A 24,854-nucleotide genomic window follows, 5' to 3' on the forward strand; every position below is an offset into this window, starting at 1 on the left:
TGCTGATTTATTGTGATTTAGCTGCAGCCTCTGAGGAATCTTTTTCACTGAATGTCAGACATACATCTTTAAACACTGGCCATTTTCCTCTCCTCGCTCTCTTACTCTCCGTCTCCCTCATTTTCCTACACTGGCTTTATTTTGCTCCTGACCAGACAGTATGGGAAGGGATTAGTTTTGAATCGTGCCGTGCATATTCCAGAACTTTCCATGCCTTTCTCGGTGACAAATGAATAATGGCTGAGAGCGGGTCGAGATGACATTGCGTGATTCGAGCGGTTTCATGTTTCAGTCTCAGTGCATCATTTTTCATTTTTATTACTCATATTGCAGAAATAATAAAAAAAATAGCTCCCTCATCTTCACAGTCCTTCATCTGCACGCATGTGGCAGTGACTCTGGGTGGTTTTTACAAAGGCTTTCAACTAAGAAAGAATCTCCTTTGTAGTATTGTGGCTCCTTCACACCTGCTCTGGCATAGCAGACTTTCACAGGGTGCCAAATTTGGGTGAGTTGTGGCAAAAAGCAGACGTTTATATGTCTAATGCCAGCCAATTTGAATGGTATCCAGACACGCAGCCTCCAGCTCTTCATCCTTGTTGAGGTTTCTCTAGCCTCAGTCTTTCAGCCACTTACAGACCAATGGGGAAATTCAACCAATTGTTCCATGAAGATGTAAACATGAAGGCATTTAGAGATTTAGGGTGGTTTGATGTGAAGTGATGCATCGTAGAATAAACTTGCCAACACTACAGTAGTGGTGATAGGAACAGGTGTCACACCAACACAAATATGTTTTATTTACTGCCTAAAATGACCAGTGAACCTACATGTGTCTTCTGCGTTTAAATATTTAATGTTAATGACAGTAAAATAGTGTTAAATCTAGAAAAAAGCTTCTGTGCAATGCACACTTCTGTTTTAAAAAATAATTTAAAAAGTGAAAACTTTATCTAAAACTATCACAGTTCAGTGTCTCAGCTCTCAGGCAGTATATCCATAGTCACGTCATGTTTGGTTTGCATCTCCTTTGGTCTATACGTTCTGTAAGCTCAAATCTAATGAAGGTTTTCAGATAAATCAAACCACATGGTGATTATCAGATTTTCTTATTAAAATGGGGTTTGAGGGCATTTTCTCTTTTTTTTGCACATCTTCTTAACTTGGCCTTTAAAGGCAATAGCATGTAACATGAAACCCATATGTTTCATATCAAAATGCTCCATTATCTTTGTTGCTACTTTCCAAAACTGCTGCGGCAACTTCAACTTTTTGCATGCCCTTTCATGTGTCTCCGATGTCGACTGAACGAAGGGTTTCTGACAGGATGGGAAGTCCTAATTTACTGAGTGTCTATTGGTCAGTTTCATACAAAATGTAAACAGACACATGAATCCGCAAATCACACACAGTGAGAGGCAGATGATGTGTATCTCAGCCCTTTTTCATGGCCACATAACTACAGACGTGAGTCACGTACAGTCTTGTGATGGGATTGAAAGGTCAGACTCTACAGATTCAGGAAATGTACTTCTGCACTATATCATCACAAAGATGAGAAACATATGTAGAAACATCAAATTTGACATGTGGCCACGTTCATTTTATTTTTTGGTCACATGGGACTGTAATGACACAATCCAAATTTGGCTCTGAATAAATATATGAAAATTACACACAATTAAAAACATTAAAATGGGTGCTGCACTGTGGCAAAGTGGCTGTCCAAGATATAACAATATGAAATTAGACTGTCAGAACAAAAGCGTAGTATTTCCCTCAGTTGCTGGAAATGAATGAGTTAATTACATGACTATAAATGTAATTAATTATTTTTGTATTAAATTGATGTTCTTTACTGACAGAATTTGAAGCTGCATTTTGGACCTTTTTCTGTTTGTTTCAATGTCCAGGAAAAACAAATGTGTAACAACATTTCAAGGTTTTCTGCTAAACAGCTTTTTGTCAATACAAATCATATCTGCTTATACAATTTTAAATGTGGTATGACTTGAAAGTGTGAAATCTGCACTTTTGATAGAGTTTTAATGAGCTGTGAGTAAAAAACAATGAAACACAATGTAAAAAGAGGCATTTTGAGGCAGAAAGCTCTGGGGAACCTAACATGGTTAACCAATCACATTGAACAGTCTCTACAAGTACAAGCGAATCAAATCAAGCAGTGTCATGAAGCATGAATGGGCATCACAGACTGTTCTCACGCTCATTGTAGTGAGCCAGCTAAGCGTTGCTTTAAGCACAAAATGAATATTTCATTGTGCTGCCTCAGCTCCTGTGATCCTACCATGATCTGCTCATTGAGGTCTGATCAGCTGTCCTATCAATCATTCATCCTGTGACTGATCAGTGGAGCGGCGTGAGGGCTTTTAGAGGTGCTGGTGCAGGCTAAAGTGTGTATGTGTGTGTTTGAGACAGCAGAACAGATGAGCCATCAGAGAGTTAATTACAGTGAGTAGAGTTTGGAGGACGCAGGGGGCACACAGCTCACCTCACTCACCCAGCCTGCTTTAGACTGTCATTAAAAAAAATCCACTTTGAATGCTTCAGTGCCTCACGCCATCTCAGCCCGCTTTGGGATTCAGCACAGCAAGAGAATAGGGTGGTCCGATCTAAATGGAAGCAGGCACTCTCATAAAGGTCATAGACTGCTCATAGACCTTTGTGTTCTTTGGGGCTTCAGCAACAAATGGAAGTGGACAATCATGTTTGTGAGGGTGTTTTTCATTTTGAGAGGCTGACTTTGGGAATTAAAATCTGACTGAATAACAATTTTAACACTTTTTTTTCCCAGTACCTCCTATAAATGATTTCATAAATAGACTCACATATGAGCTCTCTTGTTTAATTGCCTTTCATTTGTGGTAGAAGAAACAGCTGAAGAAACCTCAAGGAACTTACAAGGTTCCAGGAGGGTTGCCAGATTTCAGAGGCTGCAGAACTGAACAACGCGGCTTGTTCAACAAGCATAACATCCAATATGTATTTATCACCCTCTTTCTGTCTTTTCTCTTGTGTTTTTGTGGTTAAAGCAGTTTGATAATCAATAATCAGAAATAATAATTGATAATCGTCCTACAAACAGCAACTTAATAATCTAATAGTTGAATTAGTTATATAATGATAATAATAATAAATGGTACCTTTTGAATTATTAAGTCAGCCATTTACTTAGTGACAGGCAATCCAAACACTTCAGAGCTAAATAGTATGTTTACAATAGCAAAGGCATCTATTGGCAAATAGTCCAATCATTTTGTCTAAACAGTGTGTTGGTTGACACAGCCAAACCAGCTATCCTTTTGGTTAGGCCTTCAGGAGCTGAACTGCAGGCCTTACATGTTAGGTTAACCACAGACATCATTAGGAAGTGACAGCAGTCTCAATCATAGAATCCCACTTAATTTGCGATGGATGGGATCAAACTTGTGAGAAAAAACCACTCTTTGCCTTCTGGAAGTCCTAGATCTGTCACTGACTGTGAATACAAGCAGTAGCCTGACTAGCTCCAGTCAGTTGTTATAAATGGAAAACAGCATTGGCAAATGGTTAGTATATGATTATTAATTTGATCTGTCCATCCACATGACCTTTTATAACAGTTGTCTTTGACCTGTAGAGTATGTTTGTTTTTGTTCATTGAATTTTGCTATGCTTTGTTCAGGGGAGGAGTAAAAATGGGCCACATATAAGTGACTTTCCCCTGATAAAAGAACTGATTGAATTTGATTGAGGAGTGCAGAGGCCAACATGCTGCTCTGAGACCTCACTATCCCCCCAAAACATCAGTTAGCTAGCCAAGGTCACAGAAATTGCAAGTCACTGAAGGTGGTACAAATGGCCTGTTTCTCTGAGCAGGTGCTGGATGTTTCTTTGGCCTTTTGGCTCCTGAGGAAATGGAATGAAACAAGATAAACTCAATACCAAACTGTTCATATGTGCAATAACAACAATTGTGTGTGCAATAACTCAGAGGGACACTAACCTAATTTAAATAACTTAAATAGTTGAACTGCTTATACCAGATGTTTCATATTTATCACAATCACCGCCACTTTACTGTATTCATAAGTACTTAAATCTTGTGTACATACTGCAAATTTCTCTATATTGTTTTAAATTATTAAAGTGTTTATTCTTTTGTATCAATGGCTGCAACTGTAACAACTGCAATTTCCCCCTGGGATCAATAAAGGAATCTGAATCTGAATCTGAATAATTTCCAAAAGGACTGGAGTAGTAAAAACTCCCTCATTATAAATATATGCTATATTTTTTTCTGTTTAATGTAAAGGATTTATTTATTTGTGTTTTATTTGTTCATGACTCCGGGCACGGGTTTTGAGAGATTCCATAATTTGTGATGAGATCAAATGCGAAAAAAATTGCTTGTTTTCCTGCTTGGAGCCTGCTGGTCCTCAAAAATGCACATTTTAATGTCCAATCATCAGTGGAGAAAAAAAAGCTGCAGAGGAGACGAGAGGAGAATCATTTAGGGCTGCATTTGTTGGTGCATGATGAGCGGCAAAATGTGCCAAGTCATGTTTTCTAGTGTTTGTCATTGTTGATGTCTTCTTTGTGTTTGCACATAGTTTGTATGGTGCAGAGAAAGAAATGGTCTCAGCTTAATTTTACCCAGTGCCTGCCTTTGTGTGTTTGTCCCCACTCCTGTGTGTTTTTGTGTGATTGAGTAAATAAGGATACACCCTGGCGACCTGTCCAGGGTGTGTCCTGCCTTCCACCCGATGACAGCTGGCACAGGCTCCAGCACCACCCCCCCCGCGACCCTGAGGGAGAAGTGGCTTAGAAAGTGTGTGTGTGTGTGTGTGTGTGTGTGTGTGTGTGTGTGTGTGTGTGTGTGTGTGTGTGTGTGTGTGTGTGCAGATAAGAGAGTCATGTGCCGCTGCGAAATGTCACAGGTCCTAAATAACTGTGCCCTGATGACGATGTGAACCTGTTTATTCCTCTTTTTTCCTTCTCTTTCTCTTTTTTGGCTCTGGAAATTTGCCATTATCATCCATTACCATAGTGTTGACCCCTCTCTTAAGACCACGTCACAACCACGTCAGACCCAGCGCTGACGTGCTCCCATCACACCCAGCCTGAAGACATTATAGGGGAGAGTGAGAGTGAGAGAGTCAGAGAGAGAGACGCAGAGAGAGAGAATAAGAGAGATGAGAAAAAGAGAGAGAGAAGAAAAGAGAGTCAGAAAAGACCAGGCAGGTATCGATCAGGGTAGATATTGAGCTCTGAGCTCATGTAGACTTTTGTGTCTAACTGAGACAATGAAGAGCTTAAGAAGTCTTTTAGTGGACAAAAGGTTGTTCTTATATTTGTTATAAATATGTCCACTAACCAATATTTTGCTGCTGTTGGACCAAAACCTTGTATCTCCAAAATGATCACTTTATAAGAGAAGGACAAAACCTGCTTAATTTTTCTTTCAAATGAATGTAACCAGACTTTTTTCTACATAGTTTTGGGCTGTTTCTTTTGGTCTATTTATCATGAATTTTCATGAATATAAAGGCCAACAGTCATTTTCTAATTTTGTAAAACATGGAGATACGAGGTTTTGTTCCAACAGCAGCTTGTCTTACTTTACACTGAATGTACACTGATTGATCTATTACATGCCTATTATTTCATTACTGTACTATATCACAGTGGATTTCAATTCATTATCTTGGAGTAGAGGTGTAGAAGTTGGTGGTTTGACAAAACTAATCACCAGATTTGAAGACATTTCCATTAGAAAACCACATTTTTCTGAGGTTCACCACCAAGTTAGAATGAACAAAGTGCAAAAACAAGTGTGAAAGTTGGAATAGTGCAGTGGATAACACTGCTGCCCTCCATGTAGCAAACAAAGTAGAGTCCTTTGGCAAGAATCAAAGCTGCATGAGGCCACCTCCATAGTTTCTGGCCATGGCCACAGGGTCTTCTAAATTTGTTGTTCAAAGTAATCATAACCACCTGCTTTTACTGACACACAAAGCAAACAAGAAGTGTTTTTTGTGACGTGTAAAGGCGGACAGCTGTCAAAACTGTGCTATAACAAAGACAGACCTTCATGAAAGAATATGACCATGGCAGGTGAAATCGTGTGCACTACTGTACTATTGTACTATTGTACATCACACCCCCCTACCCATCACTAGTTGACCGTCATTCATGCTATACACAATACTATTGTTTGGAGCCACTTTCTACCACGAAAACCCCCAAAAAACAAAAAGGGCTGCTTTCTCATCACCACGTCATCTGAGCACACACAGAAAGAAGGATCCGCAAATACTGTTTGAAAGGCTGCTCCTAACACCAGCTGAGGATCCTCTTAATTGAGATCTGTGGTACCTTCCGTTTCAACACAGCAGGTTGTGTGGTAACACCACAGAGATGCTGCTTATGATAAAATAGACACACTCGTGTTTCTGCTCAGAAATGTTGTTAAATTTACTCTTCGTTTTGGATGTAGTTCATAGTTTTTGGTATGGTTTGGTTTGGTTCATGCTATATGTTTAAGATATTGCATGTTGACATATCTATTGTTCCTTATAAGTCTATCAATAAGATACTTACTGTGAAAAATAGCCTAAAGGTTGTTGTTACTGTAGCTTATTATTATTATTATTATTATTATTATTATTATTATTATAATAGTGGTTTTTTTGTTGTTTTTATTGACTTTAATGTAACCAGATGGTCAAAGCGGAGAGAGAGAAGGTGGTGTTCTATGTGTGGCTGGCTGCGGCACAGCACTCAGTTTAACAAGCACCACTGTGAGCGGGGATAAAAGTGCTGCCTTGCACTGCTACAGCATTTTCTGAAGCTAGACAATATTGCACATATCAGGGCTGATCTAGAACGGGAACTACACCCTGAAAAAAATGGATCACAAGACAAATATGATGACATTTAAATGGTACGATTTGATAATCACTAAAGATGGAATATCCTCATGTCCCCTCGAGCCGAATGACCACCTGGAAATGCCAATATCACTGATCACTATATATAATATACAATATATGTTTAATTTTATTCTGAGGTGTGTTAAGTTGTAACAAGACACAAAAGAGCCACTAGTGCCACATTTGAAAAACGCTATCCAAAACTATGAATACAATCATTTTTATTCAGTGTTTCATATACTGATCTGACTAATTATGTTCTTATTGTAATTAAACGTGCAGTGTAGTGTTTTTGTAAGTACAGACTAAAAAAAGCAGATTATGAGCTAATAATAGAATATCATAATTTTATGCACCCCAGCAGTTGAACTACAAAACCCATGGTTTGGTCGGATGTGTGACAACACTCGTAAAAATTTTATTTCTGTCTATTTTAATCATTTAGAACACTGACAATTGCATAGTGGCAAATGCAACTGAATACAGGGGCTACACTGCACGCTATATACAACCAATTGTTAACCTACATTTTGAATGCAAACAGCAGGGGTCCATCTAATGACTTTCCTTCCCTATAGCAGCACAAAGCAGGGAAATGCGTGACATGAATCCACAAAAGATGCTTTACTAATTCATTTTACCCTAAGCTATAGTAGCTTGTTACCCAGTTATCAGTATTTATTGTGCCTGTAAGTCACGCGTTTGTGATGTTTTTCCACTCCTTTGAGATAACAGATGATATTTAGTGGTAAGCTCACTGATCTTGTAGCGTCAGCTCTTTTCATCTTGCATCATAATTTCACAGATGTATAACATTCTCTACTTCCTGCTGTGCATCTCTCTTTTTCACTCCCTCACTCACCCCCCTTTGTTTTCCTCTCCCAGCTTTTTCCAACTTTCAGCATATACAAGCATCCTCAGTGGCAGCCACCAGTTAACACAGTTTTCCCTGATACAAATCTCTTCTCTTGATGACGTATCTACACTTTGTCCATTCAGCGTGTTGTATAAATAATGGTGAGAGAGAGCGGGATCACTCTGTGCTGTGTACAGATACACTGTACTCTTCCACTTCCTCCAAGGACGACAGGAACAGACCTGCACTGATTTATGTGGATTCATGCTCTAACTGCTTTTTGGGGTTGTCCTTGTATTGCACACAGCAGTGCAGTTAAAGTTTTTTTCTCATAAGCATGCAGAAAAACATGGAGATGTGATTGTTTTTAGAGGAGAAAAGAGGAGAGGCAAAAGGTTCCTATTTTGTTTGAAAAGTGTTGGGGTGTTGGCTATGGAAGACAGTAAAAGTGAGGGATGTAGGAGGAGAGCAGGACAGCAGATGTACCAGAAGTTATGGGTTACTTCCATTGATTTGGCTTGTAAGGTATTCTCTGCAGTGCAAAACTAGAGTGAATGCATCGGAGGACTGTGCAACCTCAGTGCTGTTTGCTGAGCTAAACCCCAGCAGTGCCGTTTCGGCAACTTTTGCTGACCAAAACCCCTCCAGCTCTATTTCGCCAACTTTTGCTGACCTAAATCCCGCCAGTGTTGTTCTGATAGTTTTCGCTGACCTTAACACCACCAGTATTGTTTTGCTAGCTTTTGCTGATGTACACCCCAGTTTGCCTGCTGCTGTTCTAGTCCAAACCTTGCCCAAAACCTGGCCTACAGCCTGGCCTGGCTCAAATCCAGGCCAAAAACCTGCAGAAAATCAAATTGCCCTTTGGCCTTGCTCTAACTAGTAGCTAGCTACTGGGACAGAAGTCTACAAATCATGCACATGGGATTGCTAGACAATACAGGACTTTACATACGGTGTCCTTGGGAGCCCCAAAGCTGAAGCTTAAGCATTGTCTAGTAAACAGTCTCTAAATTAGCTTGTAACCTAGACCAATAATTGAAATAAAAGCAGCATGACATCAGGTCAGCCACAGTGGAGAGGGTTTATTTAACACCTTGCTTTTATCAGTATTGCTTAATTGTCAATGTGGCCCTAAAACTATTAGCAATGTATACACAGTACAAAAGTCAGAGATCACCCCTTTTAATTCATTTCCAGACAAAACATCCATTAAGTACAAGACATTCACTTTTAAGGGATATTTCTGAGGAGATCGGATATGGGATAATCCACTTGTGTAAGGATAAATAAAGTCAAACAAAATGGAGTGAAAAGAACCGGAGCTTCCAAAACTAGAGTTCAAAAAATGGTTCAAATTTTGGAGAAAATGAGGTTCATAACAACATGCAGGACTCGATAGACCAAAACTGTCCCCATCAGATAAAAAGTGCTTAAAGGTTCCATTATTGAGAGAGAGGAGAAAATCGAGTTCCACTTTAGCTTCAGATCTGGAAACATCCACAGGTGTTTCTGTTCATCCTTCCACTGTAAGAAGACAACTGAATTTGAAAGGATGTGTGGCTGTTAAGAAGCTCTCACTGAGAAAAGGAAATAGAAAATGAAACAAAGAAGCTGTTGATGTTCAACAGACTGACCACCTCAGAGTCCAGACCTCAACATGACTGAATATGTTTGGGATTTATTGGACAGTGAGAATCATAAAATGCAAACAAGACTGAACTTAGTCGGAAAATATCCCTGCAGGTTTCTTTGAAAACTGCAATATGTATTTCTCATTTTTAACCTGGCAATGGGAAAAAGTATAACTTGTCCTTGTTGGCTGTTTTGACTGAAAGTTCAATAAATGAAGGAGGTCACTGGTATTTGCATAGTATTGTAAAAATGCGGTGTTTGACACTTATAGCAAAAAACACCTGGCAAATATTCAAAATGTGAGATTAAAAAAAGCAAATATGTTACAGAGTATTAAAAACAATGTCAATTAATGATCAGAAAGACTTTCGCCGGCTGGACAAGATCAGTGATCAAAGAACATGAGAAACAGACAACAAAAATACTCCATTGAAAGAGTGTATCATGCAAATAAGAAGCTGTGGCTCGAGCACGCAGAAGAGCAGCTCCAACAACACAGGGGGCTCTTTAACTGTCGCACAGCAACCCAGAATGCCTGCCAGACACAGGGCATTGTGGGATTATGGGAGTGAGTGAACTGGTGCGTTAGGCTCTGGCGTTTGTCCGTAGGGCAGGGTCAGAGACGCGGGATATCAAATTCATTAATAATCGGCGTTTCGTTTGGGAGCGCGGGGTGCCAAGAGCGCAGTCTCAGTTAGTGTTTCACACTTGCTGTGGGTGGACTGGGAATCATTAAAAGAGATTGCTCTTTCTCTCCTCTAGCAGATAAGCTGTTTCTGTGACAATGCGGGGGAGGTGCAAGCAGCGGGGGCTCTTACACATGCACACACTCACAAACACACAATACACACACAGTCACAGATATACTATACAGTGTTTCCCCAAGAACAGTTTGATTTGTTGTTGATGGGTGTGTGCTACAGGCTAGCTTGCTGTGATTACCACCAGCCCGGCCTACTAGGGCTACTGTTGCTGCAGTAGTACTACAAGTTATAATATATACCACCTGCTGTTAGGATTGTGGGCCTACAGTGGACGATATAACATGTATGTTGTATTATGTGATGTTTCTAGGTAAACTTCACTACCATTGCATTTGCAGCAAGGGGCAGTAAACTGGCTTGAGTTGTACTGCTCTACTTCTAGGCATGTGTGGCTGGTGAAAGGCTGAAGTGATAATAAGCCATTGCAAAAAAAAAAAAAAAGGCTATTTCTGCCATTTAATCTGCTCTTCTGTGTTAATCACTTGGTTTTTCAGTGGTGCTGTTGCATTTATTTTATATATAACAAATAGGATCTAACAAAGCTGAAAATTCATTTTTTATTTAGCTTGTCTACACAGTAAAGAAATCTTGCAAAAGTTCTGTAAAATTTAATGGTCAATATCCTTTTTTAAGGTTAAGGATTTAAGGTTAAATGCATGTAAATAAACCATACAAATACAATATTTTACAATGTTACTACGTACAGTGTGATTATTGGGTGAGAGATGACCACACTACATTAGCTGGTGGTAGGGGCGGGTGATATATTGCAAAAATGTTATATTAAGATACTTCAAGATATTCTCACAATACATTATATGCATCATGATATTTCATTTTTCTGAGATGTAATAAAATGTAACAGACAAAATGGAACCTGTAGTGCCACTTATTACACTATGATAAAAATAATAAACATACAACTACAGTGATTTTTATTCAGCGCTTTGTAAACTGGACTGGACCAAATTCAATTAAACAGGCCTAATTCTGCTCACTTTTGAATGAAACATAATTGGTCAGTGTTCTTTAAAGACGATACCCATGATGTGCTTGTATCAGTATTGTGACACAATTCATCACGATAATGATAATATATTGTTGTACTGCCCACCTCTAGATAGTGGTGTAGGCTACAGTGTTAACTTAGCTAGTTAGCTTTGTTTAAGTAGTTGAACATATTGCATATCAAGCAGATGTTTATGCTCAAAAAAGTAAAAAATATAATACTTTTTGGTGTTTAAAGCCTGCAATAAACTTTACTACAGGCATTAAAATACATTTTGCCTTATATGCTGCAGTTTTACAGCAGCTCTTTCAGTAATGATCCCTAACATTCAGTACTGTACAAAAGCCAGAGACCACCATTCATTCATCTGGTTTCCACACCGCCATTAAGCGCAAGTCATTGATTTTTCAGTGTCAGACGAAAAACAGAATATGCATTTGATTGGTTGATTCCGCTGTCTCTTCCTTATTATGTTGGACCTTCTGACCAGCTTTTAAGTCCTAACCAATGGGAGAGCCTTGTTGGCTGCATCAGCCAGGATATCATGGAGAAAAATCTTCCTGATTGGACAATTTTCTTTCAAGATCTTAACATTTTTGTTTCCAACTAATTCCTGTTAGGCCTCGTCCTCTGTAACTTGTCCAGACTTGCATCAGTAGCCCCCAAAAATGTTGTGGATGGATGATTGTGTGCCTTAAATGGCCCATTCATGGAGTCAGAAATGATGTTTAAGTGCATTTTCACATACAGTGTAATGTATAGAGAAATACGCATGCATTTACACGCAAGCAAGAGGCTCCCTGCATCCCTGTGTTGCATTGCAGTGGTAAAGTGCCAGCGTTCAGTGGTAGAGTGTGTGCAGTGCATATCTATCAGTATTCCTCCCAGCAGCATGAGGCTCAAGCCAATAATCTGCTGCAGAGGAAACAGAGAACACTGCGGTCCTTCCAGTCCCGCAGCCATGCAGTCACTTCCTATAGTGAGATTAAGCAGCCATCTCCATTCACAATGCACTACAATGGCTACGGGATCGGTGCCAGAACTAAACCATGACCAGGACATCCAAAAAGGCACTGAGGGTCCAGCATACTCATAGATGGGGAGCTGTACAGGAGCAATACACAACCCTGAATACAAACAAGAAATGATAAAGACAAGACAGGCAACAATGTGCTCACAATAGAATCAGCTAGTGGTTCAAAACTACTTTATAAAGTAGCCGTATCTGTGTAGACGATATTATCAAATGTTTCAAGTTGCACATCAGCTGTTCATTTCTCATTTCAGCAGTCAATTTCTAGTTTGCTAGTGGAAATACGCAAGCCAGTGCCAACTTATGAGAATGTGGATAAATCAGAGCAAGTGTCCTACTGTAAAGAAATGATATAAAATCGCTCACAAATATCATTCATATATTTTATGTTTATTGTATAGATTTGCTTACACATCAGTTGTATTTAAAATGAAGTCATCACCTTTATTTATATAGCACAAAAACAGTGCTAGTCAAAGTGTCGCACAATAAAATGAAGTAATACCAAACAAAATACAAATAAAACTGAAATGAGGATGAAATAAATTCATTAAATAAATAAAACAATAAACAAAGGCAGTTAAAGATCTAAACACGGACAGCAAGACAAGACAAATGACTGGGTGCTTCAGATCATAAAAAGAGGAGAATAAAAGGAGAATAAAAATGTTTTTCTATCTTGTGAGCTGATGACTTTAGTAATAAAAGGTCATCAGCAACAACAATAGTAATAATAACAGTAATACTAATACTAATAATAATAATAATCATCATCATCATCATAATAATAGTAAGTGCAAAATGAATCAGCATTCAGCGGTGCCTGATGATGATAGATCCCTCAAATGACCCTCTGATGCTGTGAGACAGGAAAAGGAGGAGGTGAGAGAGGAGGACAGACACAGAAGAAGAAATATATCTGTCTCACACCCTCTGGAGATTCAGACACACAGCAGGTCAGAACACAGACGCGATCCATTAGAGCCCAGGAGCTGAGAACGTGTCAAAAGAAGAGTTGGTGATGATGGTGAGAGAAAGAGAAAAAAGAGACAGAAAAAGTTTGAGCCAAAGTGGGACACCAAACTGACAAAAGGCATTTTACATACAGTACACTTTTACTTTCAGGTTAGTTAAACCTAACCTCAACCTTAAAACATTCAGTGTATATATCTGTAGACATTAATGTCTCTTTGATTACTAAGGCTAAATGTAGCCTTAGTGGCTCATGGCTTTCATGAGTTTCAGCAATAGCTGTTTTGTTTTTTCTGTAAATAAACCTGACATTCATGTCTTAATGTCGGGAGGTTTTATTTTGAAAGTTTCCATATTGTATTACCTTATCAATATGGCAATGTTAATATACATTCAGTGTAGCTCTTGTTGCCTAGCAATATGTGGTTTGCACTGACTTCATCAATAGGTGAATAAAAATGTGAAATTCTTTTTGGAAACCATGGAGACTCTAGAGACCTGTGGACTCAAGAGGAGAGGGAACATCCAGCTTGTTATCAGTGCACGATTCAAAAGCCTGCATCTCTGATTCTATGGGGTTCCATGGTTCCATTAGTGCCCATGGCATGTGTATATGTATGTGTGTGTATGTGTGTATGTATGTATATATATATATATATATTGCACAGTATACAGTAAAAAGTGATAGTAGTTGAAAAATGTAGTTGATGTCTCATGGGCTAGCGTCTCTTCTTGCTGTCCAAAGTGAGTGTATCCCTCCCTTTTTTGTTTATTTTTCTACACTATTTGAACTTGGCAGTTGTCCTTTACCCTGTGTGAAAACTTCTTGGTGAATGGACAAATAGAAATCCTCCAAAATAGATTAGAGAAACACTTCTTTACATTAAACTTCAGATTTTTGTCTTCTCCTGTAAAGTTTACAGGAGAAAGAATAAAAAACTTTCTTTTAAAGTGGGTTAATGTAACAAGACTTAATTGCAAGTTATTTTGGGCCATTTCTTTTCGTCTGTTCATGAACTTTTGCAGTGTCAACTAACACTTTCAGATTATTAAAAAAAATAAACAGCAGCAGGGATATATACATGTACGTACTTACATATGACCGATACATAACACATAAGACACACATCTTGATGATATTTAAAAGCAAACTTGTTTATATGTGTGTGCTTCCTCTTCTTGGTCAGTGTATTTTGGTGTCCCGCTGCTGCGGTGGCCATTACTTTCACCTCTCTCATCTTCTGCTTCTTTCTTCATCCCGTGTTTGTCTCTTTGTCAGAAGGATCTGTCACCCCATCGCTTTAAAACGAAAGACAAATTGAACAAAATCTTCAGTGTCTGACCCGCCTGTTTGAACCCTTGTCAGACACAACAAGAGCTCTGAAGAACAACAACAAAAAAAGAGACCTCAGATAACGGGAGCGTTTTCTTTTTCTTTCTTTCTTTTTTTTTTAAATCTCTGCCTATTTTTAATCCCCAACCCCTGAGCCACCTGCTGAGGAGAGAGACTTTATTTCTGCATTTATTATTTACAGAGCCTCCGTCTTCCTCTCGTTCTCAGCCAGAACACACACTCACAGGATTCTGCTCTTTATAGCTGAATGGTGAATGCACAAGTATAGAAAGTGCTGTCATGGGTATATTTTGTATGGAGTTTTCTGAATCCACACCGAACCAGACATTCTTCATCCTCATGCTTCGTCTTTACACGGAAAAGAATAAATCAGGGGTGGGGAGTTGAGGTGCACAGTCCAGCACACTTTGGTGTTTTCCCCTGTTCTAATATTTCAACTAAATCTGGCAGTTAACTGATGAGTTGAATCAGATGTGTTTTTGCAGGAAATCCACCAGATTTTGCTGGAATGTGTTGGTAAACGTAATAATTGTAGTATGTGCTAACGTGCTAAGAAAATAATAGCTATTAATAGCCTTTAGTTATTGTGACTTTTTGCTATGCATTCGATAACAACTACATAATTATACAAGTAATCTTGTTTAAATGAGCGTCTTGCTGATGATCCATTGTGGTCTCTTAAACTCATTTGCTGCTAGAGTTATGGATCACGCATGAGCTGTAACTCTAGTGACAAAAGGCAAAAGACCAAAACACGTCAGCAGGTCATTCAGCCCTTTTTATGTTTTTGCCTGTCACTGCAGAAAAAGATGCATGATGCTTCATTTATAGATGGAGGCACATTTTGCAGTTTAGTGGCCGATATTATATAAGTTCAAATGTAGGCTAATTGTAACGTAAGTATTTACTTAAGTTTATTTATTTATTTAAGTTCAGGTTTATATATTACTAAATCCGACTAAAACAAACTAGTTTTAATGTTGAGCTTAGTAGTTAAATTTATACTTATAGTTATTTATACCTGCAATCATACTTAATAGTTATTTTTACACCTCATCCTGAGCAGGTGCAAGTTTTGGAGAAACCATCAAAAATCACATAGAAAGCACAAAAAATACTAACTTGAATATTTTTGGTTAACTAAGCTAAACATTCTAAATGCAATATGCTGTGATTTTACTTACAGCTCTAATCATGGCCTGGTTTTAACCCATGAAGCATACGCAACTCACAAGCATGAAGCTTAACATCCACAGCTCCATCTCAGTGAGACTTGGCAGCTGCAAAAACTGCTAAACAGAGGCTGCTGTTATGTCGGTTATCCAGAAACCATCAATTAAAAAGCTGTGTATTTATCTCAGGGAAATATTAAAGAATAAACAGATAATTAGCTATATTCAGTTTAACTGGTACACACATTCTAGGCTAGATACTTTTTTAATGGAAAAAGTCACTACAAGCTGCTGTTGTGTTTCCATGGCGTTCATGTTATTGTCATGTTAAAGTGACATACACATTAGATTCTTGTTCCTAGTTAAAAAAATTACCTGGGGAGTTGCAGTGCAACCAAATTTAGTAAAAGGATAGTTTGAAACTAGCTATTAACTAAGGACTTAAGTATAAACCTTCGCAACAACAGCAATAAAATGCAACATATTCTTATTCATGTTTTGTTGTTCAAAAATGTAAATTGTAACACATACTGCATAAAAATCTATGAATATTCATCTTTGTTAGATTATATACTTTACATATTAAGTCAACACAATGAAATACAAAGCCTTGTTTTATGTTGGCCTAAAAGTGTTAATTACTATCTAGCTGTTTATGTATGTTTACATCCAATTTAGAGTCAGTTTTGGCACATTTCTACTTGATTCAATGTAAAGAAATAACAAAAACATGGAAAAAGTGTAAAGAATGCAAAACAGTGCTGTCCAAACAGCAATAAGTTTTTTTTATCAAATTCAAATCATAATAAAACATCTCTACCACTTATAAACACACATTCAATGTGGATTGAAAGTTCAGAATTCACTCTTTCAAAAGAATTTCTTTTGTAATTAAATGTAAGATCACATCAAACAGATGTACTTTATAATCATGCTAAGAGGTAAAGCAAGAATGGTCATCACAGATTACTCTCACATTCTTAATGATGAGCCAGCTGAGCGTAAATTATTCATATACTATTACAACATCCTTTTGTTATAGCTGCTTCTAAGGGTGAAGAACAGCTACTTCATTCTATTTTATACTGTATTTAGATACATGTTGTGGAGGAAAAAAGAAAGACTCCTGCAGTTTCACATAAGGACCTTCTGTTACTTATGTTCAAGGCATCTGTGAGCTTTATGAGTCACTTTGCGTTATACACTTCCATATGTGTACAGTGCTGCAGTATGGTTTCGTTTTGGCTGGCTCTAGTTTCATCTTTTGGCCAGCAGGCCCGCTCTACACCCGGGGGGGAGATGTGCTGTATGTGTGCAGTGCTGCATATGCTCACAGTAATGTTCAGATTTTGTGCTCACTGACTCCCAACTTATCTCCTCAGCCATTTCGGGAAGGTACAGATTTATATCTCTTGACTTTTATCTTGTGGCCCTCCGGTGATGCCGGGAACGCCTGTTGAAACGAGATACTGCCGTGGCTCATACCTTTAACCCTGCTCATTTCAACCAATAACTTTTATATATTTTTTTGATCAATACTTTCCGTGATAAAAATCTTTTAAACCTCTGTCGTGTCTAAATATGATTCCTTAAGGGTGTCGTGTTAATGCTAACTGATAATGGTGTGCTTTTGCTTCTAGGCAGCAGACAGTGTGTAGGAAAAATGACTCAAGAAATTCTGAGGTACACAGGCCTGGGGGAGAAAAATGTTTATGATGATCAAACATTTTTATAGCAATTTTCAATAAAATTATTTTGCATTATTCCCCAGTCCAGTCATATCAAACTCAAATGTTGGGCAATATCTACTTCTATCTACACTAGGTGGCAATGTGAAACTTTCACTCACTCGAAGGGAATAAGAGACGAAGTCTAGCCATTCACTTACAACACAACTTACACCAATATTTTTTATAAAATATTCCCTGAACACAACCTACATATGTATGACTAACTGCTTTGCCTACTTACATAAAATTTGTTTTAAAACTAGGTGTATTGTCTTTCTGTTGTTGTTGCCAGCTTTATAGCCTACTTTGTTACTTTGCTCTGCTAGCTTCTTAGTTACCTATGCTAACTAACACACTGAGTAATGTGTCAGCAGTCATGTATGACAGATGGAGTTGGTTGATACATAAATCCCTATATTAACATAGCAAAATGAATGCTATAGTTCTGAAATATTATGCATTTTAAAAGTATTTTGTTGCTTTTACAGCTTTGTCTGCCATTTGTAGTTCTATAAGTTCTGGCACCCCAGTCAGAGTAAAAGTTTTGTTTGAGTGAAAAATACCTACACTACTGCACATTTTAATACACAATTCCTGTTCATTTGCTCAGTTTAACATATTGGAAAAAATAAAACAAATTAAGGCCTGTGCTAAAGTAACAGCACATTTTCTATTTTATGTTTTATCTTTTTTTTCAGTATATTAAACTGTTCACTAAGCATTCTCTGTAGAAAATGTGTTAACTTCTTTTCACTTCAACAAACATGCCATTTCACCAGGGATGTTCAAACTTTTGCATACGACTATATTTGGGGAGTTTGAAAAGGAAGTTCTCTTGAGGACAGCACTTGTCTTCACTCAGTCCCTTGCCCCTCCAACGGCTCATCTAAGACAGTGGTTATCCAACCAATTCTCAGGAATCCCCAGACATTTTTCCTCTGCCAAGTAAGAGTTGGATTGAATCAAAATCTGATCTAATAAAGTAATGGAATTCCCCTTCAGATGACGTTAGGGATCCCCTTGAAGGCAAACGACAAGTCAAGCTGATGAGGGCATGTTAAAATGAAGATTAAAACGCGGCATAGTTAGCAGAATAAGCTAACTATATATTTTGACTATTAAAATTAAATAAGAGAGAAACAAAAATAAGAATTTGATGAATTGTTGTGTTGCATTTTGTAATGCAGGGCAACCAGATGGGGCCTTTAGTTTTCTTTAGGGTTCAAAATATTATTCAGACTTTAAATTCAACTTTACGGTGCTTCTATAATATTTATCAGTATGGAATAATAATAAACTACATTGTGCTAAGGTTTTAGCCATATCCATCTGCCTTACAATGGCATCATCATATTATGTTTAATAAGCTGCCTTTTCCGATTCACAGGACTGTTCTGAGGGCATGTCGTGTGACCATGCACATCCCATTTCTGCTCGCCATGTCAGAAAATCATTCCACTTTTAGCATCCCACTCGACGTCTTAGCACACGCCACACACAGTTCTTTATGGGGAAGAAAGAAACAGTATCAAAAGTTCATATCAGATTGCAGTTGGAGGCAGCAGCTCTTTGTGTGCCGTCCCCTCTGCTGGGCTGAGTATCAGGATGGGAGGATAATTGAGTTTCTGCTTCATACATAGATTCATGCAGGCGCTGGAAGACGTTCTGTTAAAAGCCTGGGCGAACGGCAGCTATAGCTGTGACCTGTCTGAATACAGCAGCACTCTCTGATATTGGCCTGCACTAAGACAGGAGCACGCTGCCCTGAGTGCTTCTTTTACCACACACACACACACACACACACACACACACATATATTCGCACTCAGAGAGAAGCGAGTGAGGAGAATACGTAAGGTGAGGGAATGGATGGAACGAGTGGTGGGCACTCAGGGAAAGAGGTGCAGGAGCGTGAATGTAGGGGTTGGTGATCAGCAACTGATTTGCACTTTTGAATGAGTATTTGGGGTAAAGGAACTAAGCTTCCTTCCTAGCCTCCTTGAAAGACTGGCTCTGTTCAGCTCTCTTGTTATATAGCCAAAATCTAGCCAATGAGATGATGCACTACTTAAGACATTGTTTTTGAAAAATAAAACATTTTTAGAAAATAGCTTTATTTTATTCATGCACTGCAAATGTAGTGGAGAGATTAGGATTAGGCCTGTTGGATGTATCTACCACAACTACACCAGATTCAGAGGATGAGCAATCTAGCAACCCTCATGTTAGTCATTTAGAGGATGAATGAGCAAACAGTAGTTAGGCAAGCTCCACATATTATTGTAGCCTATTGTTGTAAACCTTTATGTCACTGCTCAAATTATCATCTGCTAATTTGAGTGCTTTTGAATCAATCTTTACTTATTACATTTAATAAATAAAAATAACACATAGCCACAACTTAGTAAGTTGTGGGAACAAGATAATTAAAACATGGCCACCACTTAGTAAGGCGTGGGAATGACATGAATAAGCCTTGACCATAGCTTAATAAGGCATGATCTCATTGCCATGCCATACTAAGGTCACACATTAGGATCTTATTCCCACATGTTAATATGGCGTGGCCATGTTTTATTATTTATATGGGATGTCAACAGGAGGGCTCTATAAAAATATAATATAGCCTACTCATATTTCAGATAGTAGCTTGTGGAACTGTTTAGTTTGGGTGCTTTTCCACTGCACATTCAACAACAAAAACTGATCTAAATAGTAACCAACAGTACTTAAGGTTCTAGTTCTTGTATAGTTCTAGTTCTAGTATACTGCACTGTCCTGTGCACACTCAAAACATACCTTCATATCCTACATAACCTACAATATTGTTTATTAGAGCTTAGCACTAGCTGTGCTGATATGAAATACTATGGTGCATTTCCCCTGCCTGCACATCCCAGATAGAAAAACAGCATAGACCACCATAGATGGTCACCAGCAAATCCAGCATATGTTGTGTTTTGGATGCTGGTATTCTGGTCGGCACAGCCATGCTGAGTGACCAGCTAAACCAGCACCAGACTAGCATTGGCTTAGACCAGCTTGGAATTTACGGAAATGTAAAGTGTGAAAAAGTGAGCAAAAACGTTAATTGTGTAGAGGCTAGCAGAAATGCTAAAAGCATTAGCATTAGCTTTATAACTAGCTTATGTTATGAACTCTTTACAAAGTAACGCTTCTAAAACTATCAATCAGCACACCAACATACCATTCTAGATTACATTATGATGCACTGCTGGTCATGTATTAGTGCTTGGTGACTTTATCTTCACCTGTAAGAGTAAAGAATTGGCTCAGTGTTTTGCTTCTCATGCAACTATTACCAAAGACAGGGGAGAGCGTCCTTGAGTAGTATTGCTTTTGGTACCAATGTTGACCACCAAAAAACATGAAACTGAAACCTATAGTATTGGACAGATGGAAAAAGCTCGGTTCAAGTTCCACTTTGTGCTTTGGAAAAACACCCTTACTTTACCTGTGCCTCTGTTCAGAAGTGATCATTTCAGTGAACTGAGGTGTGAGAAATCCAGGCAGTGAAGCAGTGAAAAGTGAAAGGCAGGGTGGAGGAGGTGGACGATGTCAGACGGGGAGTCCCCTGGTCCCACACTAATATCAGCAGGCCACTAGAAAAAGAAAATAAAGAGTCCATCCTGCTGTCATCTACATCCCTATAGAGCGCACAAATAGCTTACGCTATTCCCCCAGCAGGGTCACTTTAGTCAGGCAGAGTGAAAGCACGGCCACACCGGGTCATGACGCACACACTCATACACCCACCCCCTCCACACACACACACCTGCCGTCAAACACGCACTGATAGCTGCATGACTGTGTCTTGTCGTCTGTGTGTGTGTCACATGTGGGGTGTCACAAGTCAGTCACTGTGTGTCCTTCCCCTTCTCCGTCTGCTTGTGGGCTAACTGTGCAAGGCTTGCCCTGCACAGTGGATGCTGGGGCCCGCAGCCACCCAGATTCCTTCATCTCTCTCTTTTTGCCCTCTTCCTCCGAGAGAAGGAGCAAACAGGAGGATGAGAGGGAGAAAGAGAGCCGACTGAGCTGGAAGACGATGGCCAGGGATGCAGGCTGACTCTGCGTTTTCTCCTTTTTTAAGCAGTGAAGAGACTCCTTCCGCCTCTCCAGTCACTTCAGCATCCCCCGGGGCCCCAGTGGTCCCTGAGGGCCCTCAGCAGCCTCCGGATGGAGGGAGCCCAGCCACGCCTGCTGATGGAGGAGGAGGAGGGGGGGACGGTGGAGGAGCTGAGGAGCTTGAGCTGGCAGAGGTGGAAGTGAAGGTGCGAGAGAGTGAAAAACAGGAAGACAAAACTCCGGATCAGGCTCAAGCCCAACAACAGCAGGAGGAGCAGCAGGAGCAGCAGGAGGAGGAGGAAGTGAAGAAAGAAGCTGAGGATGAAGAAGCCGGAGGAGGACGAGGAGGTGCGGGGGGTGGCAGGAGGCCCAGCCTGCACCACACAGCCTCCCCGATCAGGGTGCAGAGGAACGGGGCCTGCAGCCACTCCACCGCTTCCGACTACGAACTCTCACTCGACCTCAAAAACAAGCAGGTAGGCCGCAAGGCACTGTGGGGGATGGAGTTTTTGGGTGTGTGTGACTGTGGCTCATGAAGGTTTGGTTGCTGATGTGCTGTCGGAGGCTTGCTGGAATGTGTGCATCTGAGGCTTTTTCCCTGTGAGACTTGTGTCTTGGCAATTTAGAATGTTGTTTGTGGAGGTTTGTATCAGATTAGCAAATGCTGGTTAAACGTCTGCGGATTAGCATCCACCTAGTGGATTCTAGTTTTACAGTTGGGGTTAGCAAAAAGCTAGTCAATGCTGGTTAAATGGTTAAAGGTTAGCATCAGGCTGGTCATTTGGGGCTATGCTGGAGTTGGCTGTTTTCTTCTGGTTTGATCATTCATTATCATTTCCTTCATTTCCATTCATCTCCGTCAAAATTAGCTGCTAATCTTCATCATTTCCATCAGTTTGGCACTAAGAGTCTAATAATTTAACTATCCTTGCTCCACCAAGAAATGCGTTCTTTTGTAGCAACTGTAAGAATACCTACATTTTTTCACACTAAGATGGGCTGCTAAGATGTTTGTGTACAGTTGCTAACATTGACTTTCCAGATTGAAATGATTTGCTACTGACCTGGACTGTGTTATTGTGGCTAATTGAAAATAGGCAGGTTTGAAAAGACAGTGGCATGGAATTTGCAACCATGCTAACATCATAGCATAGCAAAATAAATTGATCAACCCTAACAATGTGACCTTTCACGCACATGCAAATTGAAGGAGATTTCAAATCAGTAACTTTATCTAAATGTAAAAACTGAGTTTTATTCTACCAAATTCTTATAATAAACTTTGCCAGCGCTCTGTAAAGTTTACAAACTCACTACAAAAGAATGCATTTGTGGAATGGATACACATGGATATGTGTCTTTCTCTCTGTATTTCTTTCCATACCTGGGCCTTCATGAACAGGGCTCTGTTATCCCTGCCTATCAGAGGACAGCCAGAATTTACAGACTGAACATAAACTTCACCTTTAGGTTTGGTATCAGATGTTACCCGGGAAGAATACAAGTTAATGTCAGAAGGATGGAGAGATATTGCAGGAGAAAACCTGAGACTTTTGAAAAGAGTGAGAGAGAGAGAGAGAGAGAGAGAGAGAGAGAGAGAGAGAGAGATTGTGTTGTCATGGTAACGGAGGGGGCCTAAAATTCCCATGGCTGCACTTCCTTCGTGCTGAGCATTCATATTGTGTACTTTATTACTGCATTTGATTTAGAGAAGATTAAGCAGTTGTCTTGATGGCAGCCTTAGATCATTAGAGGTTAGCGTGCTCTGCGTTTGTCTGATTGGGCCTAATTCAAGCAAGCCGTGACCTGTAAAATCATACAGAGTGAAAGCTACTTGACCTCTGAACCACTTTAGTTTCAACCAGACCTTTTCCCTTTTTTGGGGAGAGAAAGTTCTGATACCACAGCAACACTACAATAGCATACTCTTTAAAACATGCAATGTCTGTCTTCACCAGACTTTATTGGACTTTATTGGACTTTGTACTGGTCATGAGGCTTTAAATAATTCCTGAGTTGAATTTTAAATCAACATTTTTACTGACAAATTTCATGAAAGATATATAAGAGGGAACCTTTGCAGTGGGGTTTTGCTATTGGAGGTGTTTGAGTCAAAAAAAATGGAAAATGGCAAAAATGGAGAGAGCTGTGATATGAAAGCGTAATAATGCAGTGCTGCTGTTTCTACTATGTTTAAACCACGTTTATTCACAAATATGGTATGTAGAATGTGAACAGCTAGGTTGAAAACCTACAGTTGAAGTATTTTGCGTTAGCAGAAACAAAGCATTGAATATGTAGTAGCCCAGGTTGGTTAATCAAATTTGATAGAAAGCCAATATTAAGCATAATATATATTATAGTCATTTTAAATCAATCAAAATATGTCAGTGCAGAATCTCACACATAATTTTACTGTGGTGTTAACTAGCAGTTTAGCATATCTTACCTAAATTAGCTACAAACAAAGCTATATACAAAGACCAGATAAGTATTTGCTGAAACTCAGCATTAAAAATACACAAAGCACACTGGGGGGCCAAAACCTGGATTGGCATATCCTTAATTATAACTTTATTATTCTTTGTATAACCTCACCAAGGCTTATAAACAGCCGTTCTACCTCCTAATAAGTGCTGAAGTTGCTTGCATTTCAGCTGCATGATTTCCTTATCGACATCTGAAATGAACCATATTGTATAACTGTTTAATCAAAAAACTGCATCAGCAGGGCTGCAATGTGGAGACATTGGCACGCCATCTTTCTTCTGTTTATATGGGCCATACAATTGTCTGTATCTATCACAGTTTCATTATCTTTGTCTCTGCAGTTGACTATCACGCAAGTGTGTGTGAGGCTGTCTATCTGCATGTCCTAATTGATCTTCTGTCTGTCAAGAGATATGCTGAGCTTCAGCGAGGGTCTTTTTTCTAAAGTAAGTGGAAGTGTTGTGGGATATTGTGGATTAGTGTCAGAGCTGGGGCCTGTCTCACAAAGCATGCTCACCTTAGACAGGGTTCCTGACTAAGTTCAGGCTTCACGGAATCTAGCTTCACTCCTTTTACAGTGTTTAACCTGTTAACTGTCAGCCTGTTTTTGCCTGAAACGGCACACCTCATGTTAAAGGAGCACTGTTCTCACGTACTTGTCATGATTTTGGTCTCATTTAAAGGTAACACTCTTGCGCTTTTTCCCCAACCATCAGAATAATTGTATGAATTACTGACACACAGTAACAGCGCCTAGAATGGAGTTTATTTCCTGACTCATAGATCTCTAAACTGATCCCTGACTCAGACTGCATGTTTTGG

General features: G+C 39.2%; 1 protein-coding gene across 4 annotated transcripts in view; it reads left to right on the plus strand.

Moving 5' to 3' along the window:
* iqsec3a (IQ motif and Sec7 domain ArfGEF 3a) overlaps window positions 1-24,854 on the plus strand; it is a 244,617-nt gene that overhangs the window by 108,418 nt on the left and 111,345 nt on the right. For all 4 annotated transcript variants that reach the window (XM_017696969.2, XM_017696971.2, XM_017696972.2 and 1 more), the window contains exon 3: window positions 21,568-22,018. In XM_017696969.2, the coding sequence (XP_017552458.1) occupies window positions 21,568-22,018 (451 nt within the window). The remainder of the gene's footprint in view (window positions 1-21,567; window positions 22,019-24,854) is intronic.

The sequence above is a fragment of the Pygocentrus nattereri genome, chromosome 1 (assembly GCF_015220715.1).
Source record: "Pygocentrus nattereri isolate fPygNat1 chromosome 1, fPygNat1.pri, whole genome shotgun sequence".
NCBI lineage: Eukaryota > Metazoa > Chordata > Actinopteri > Characiformes > Serrasalmidae > Pygocentrus > Pygocentrus nattereri.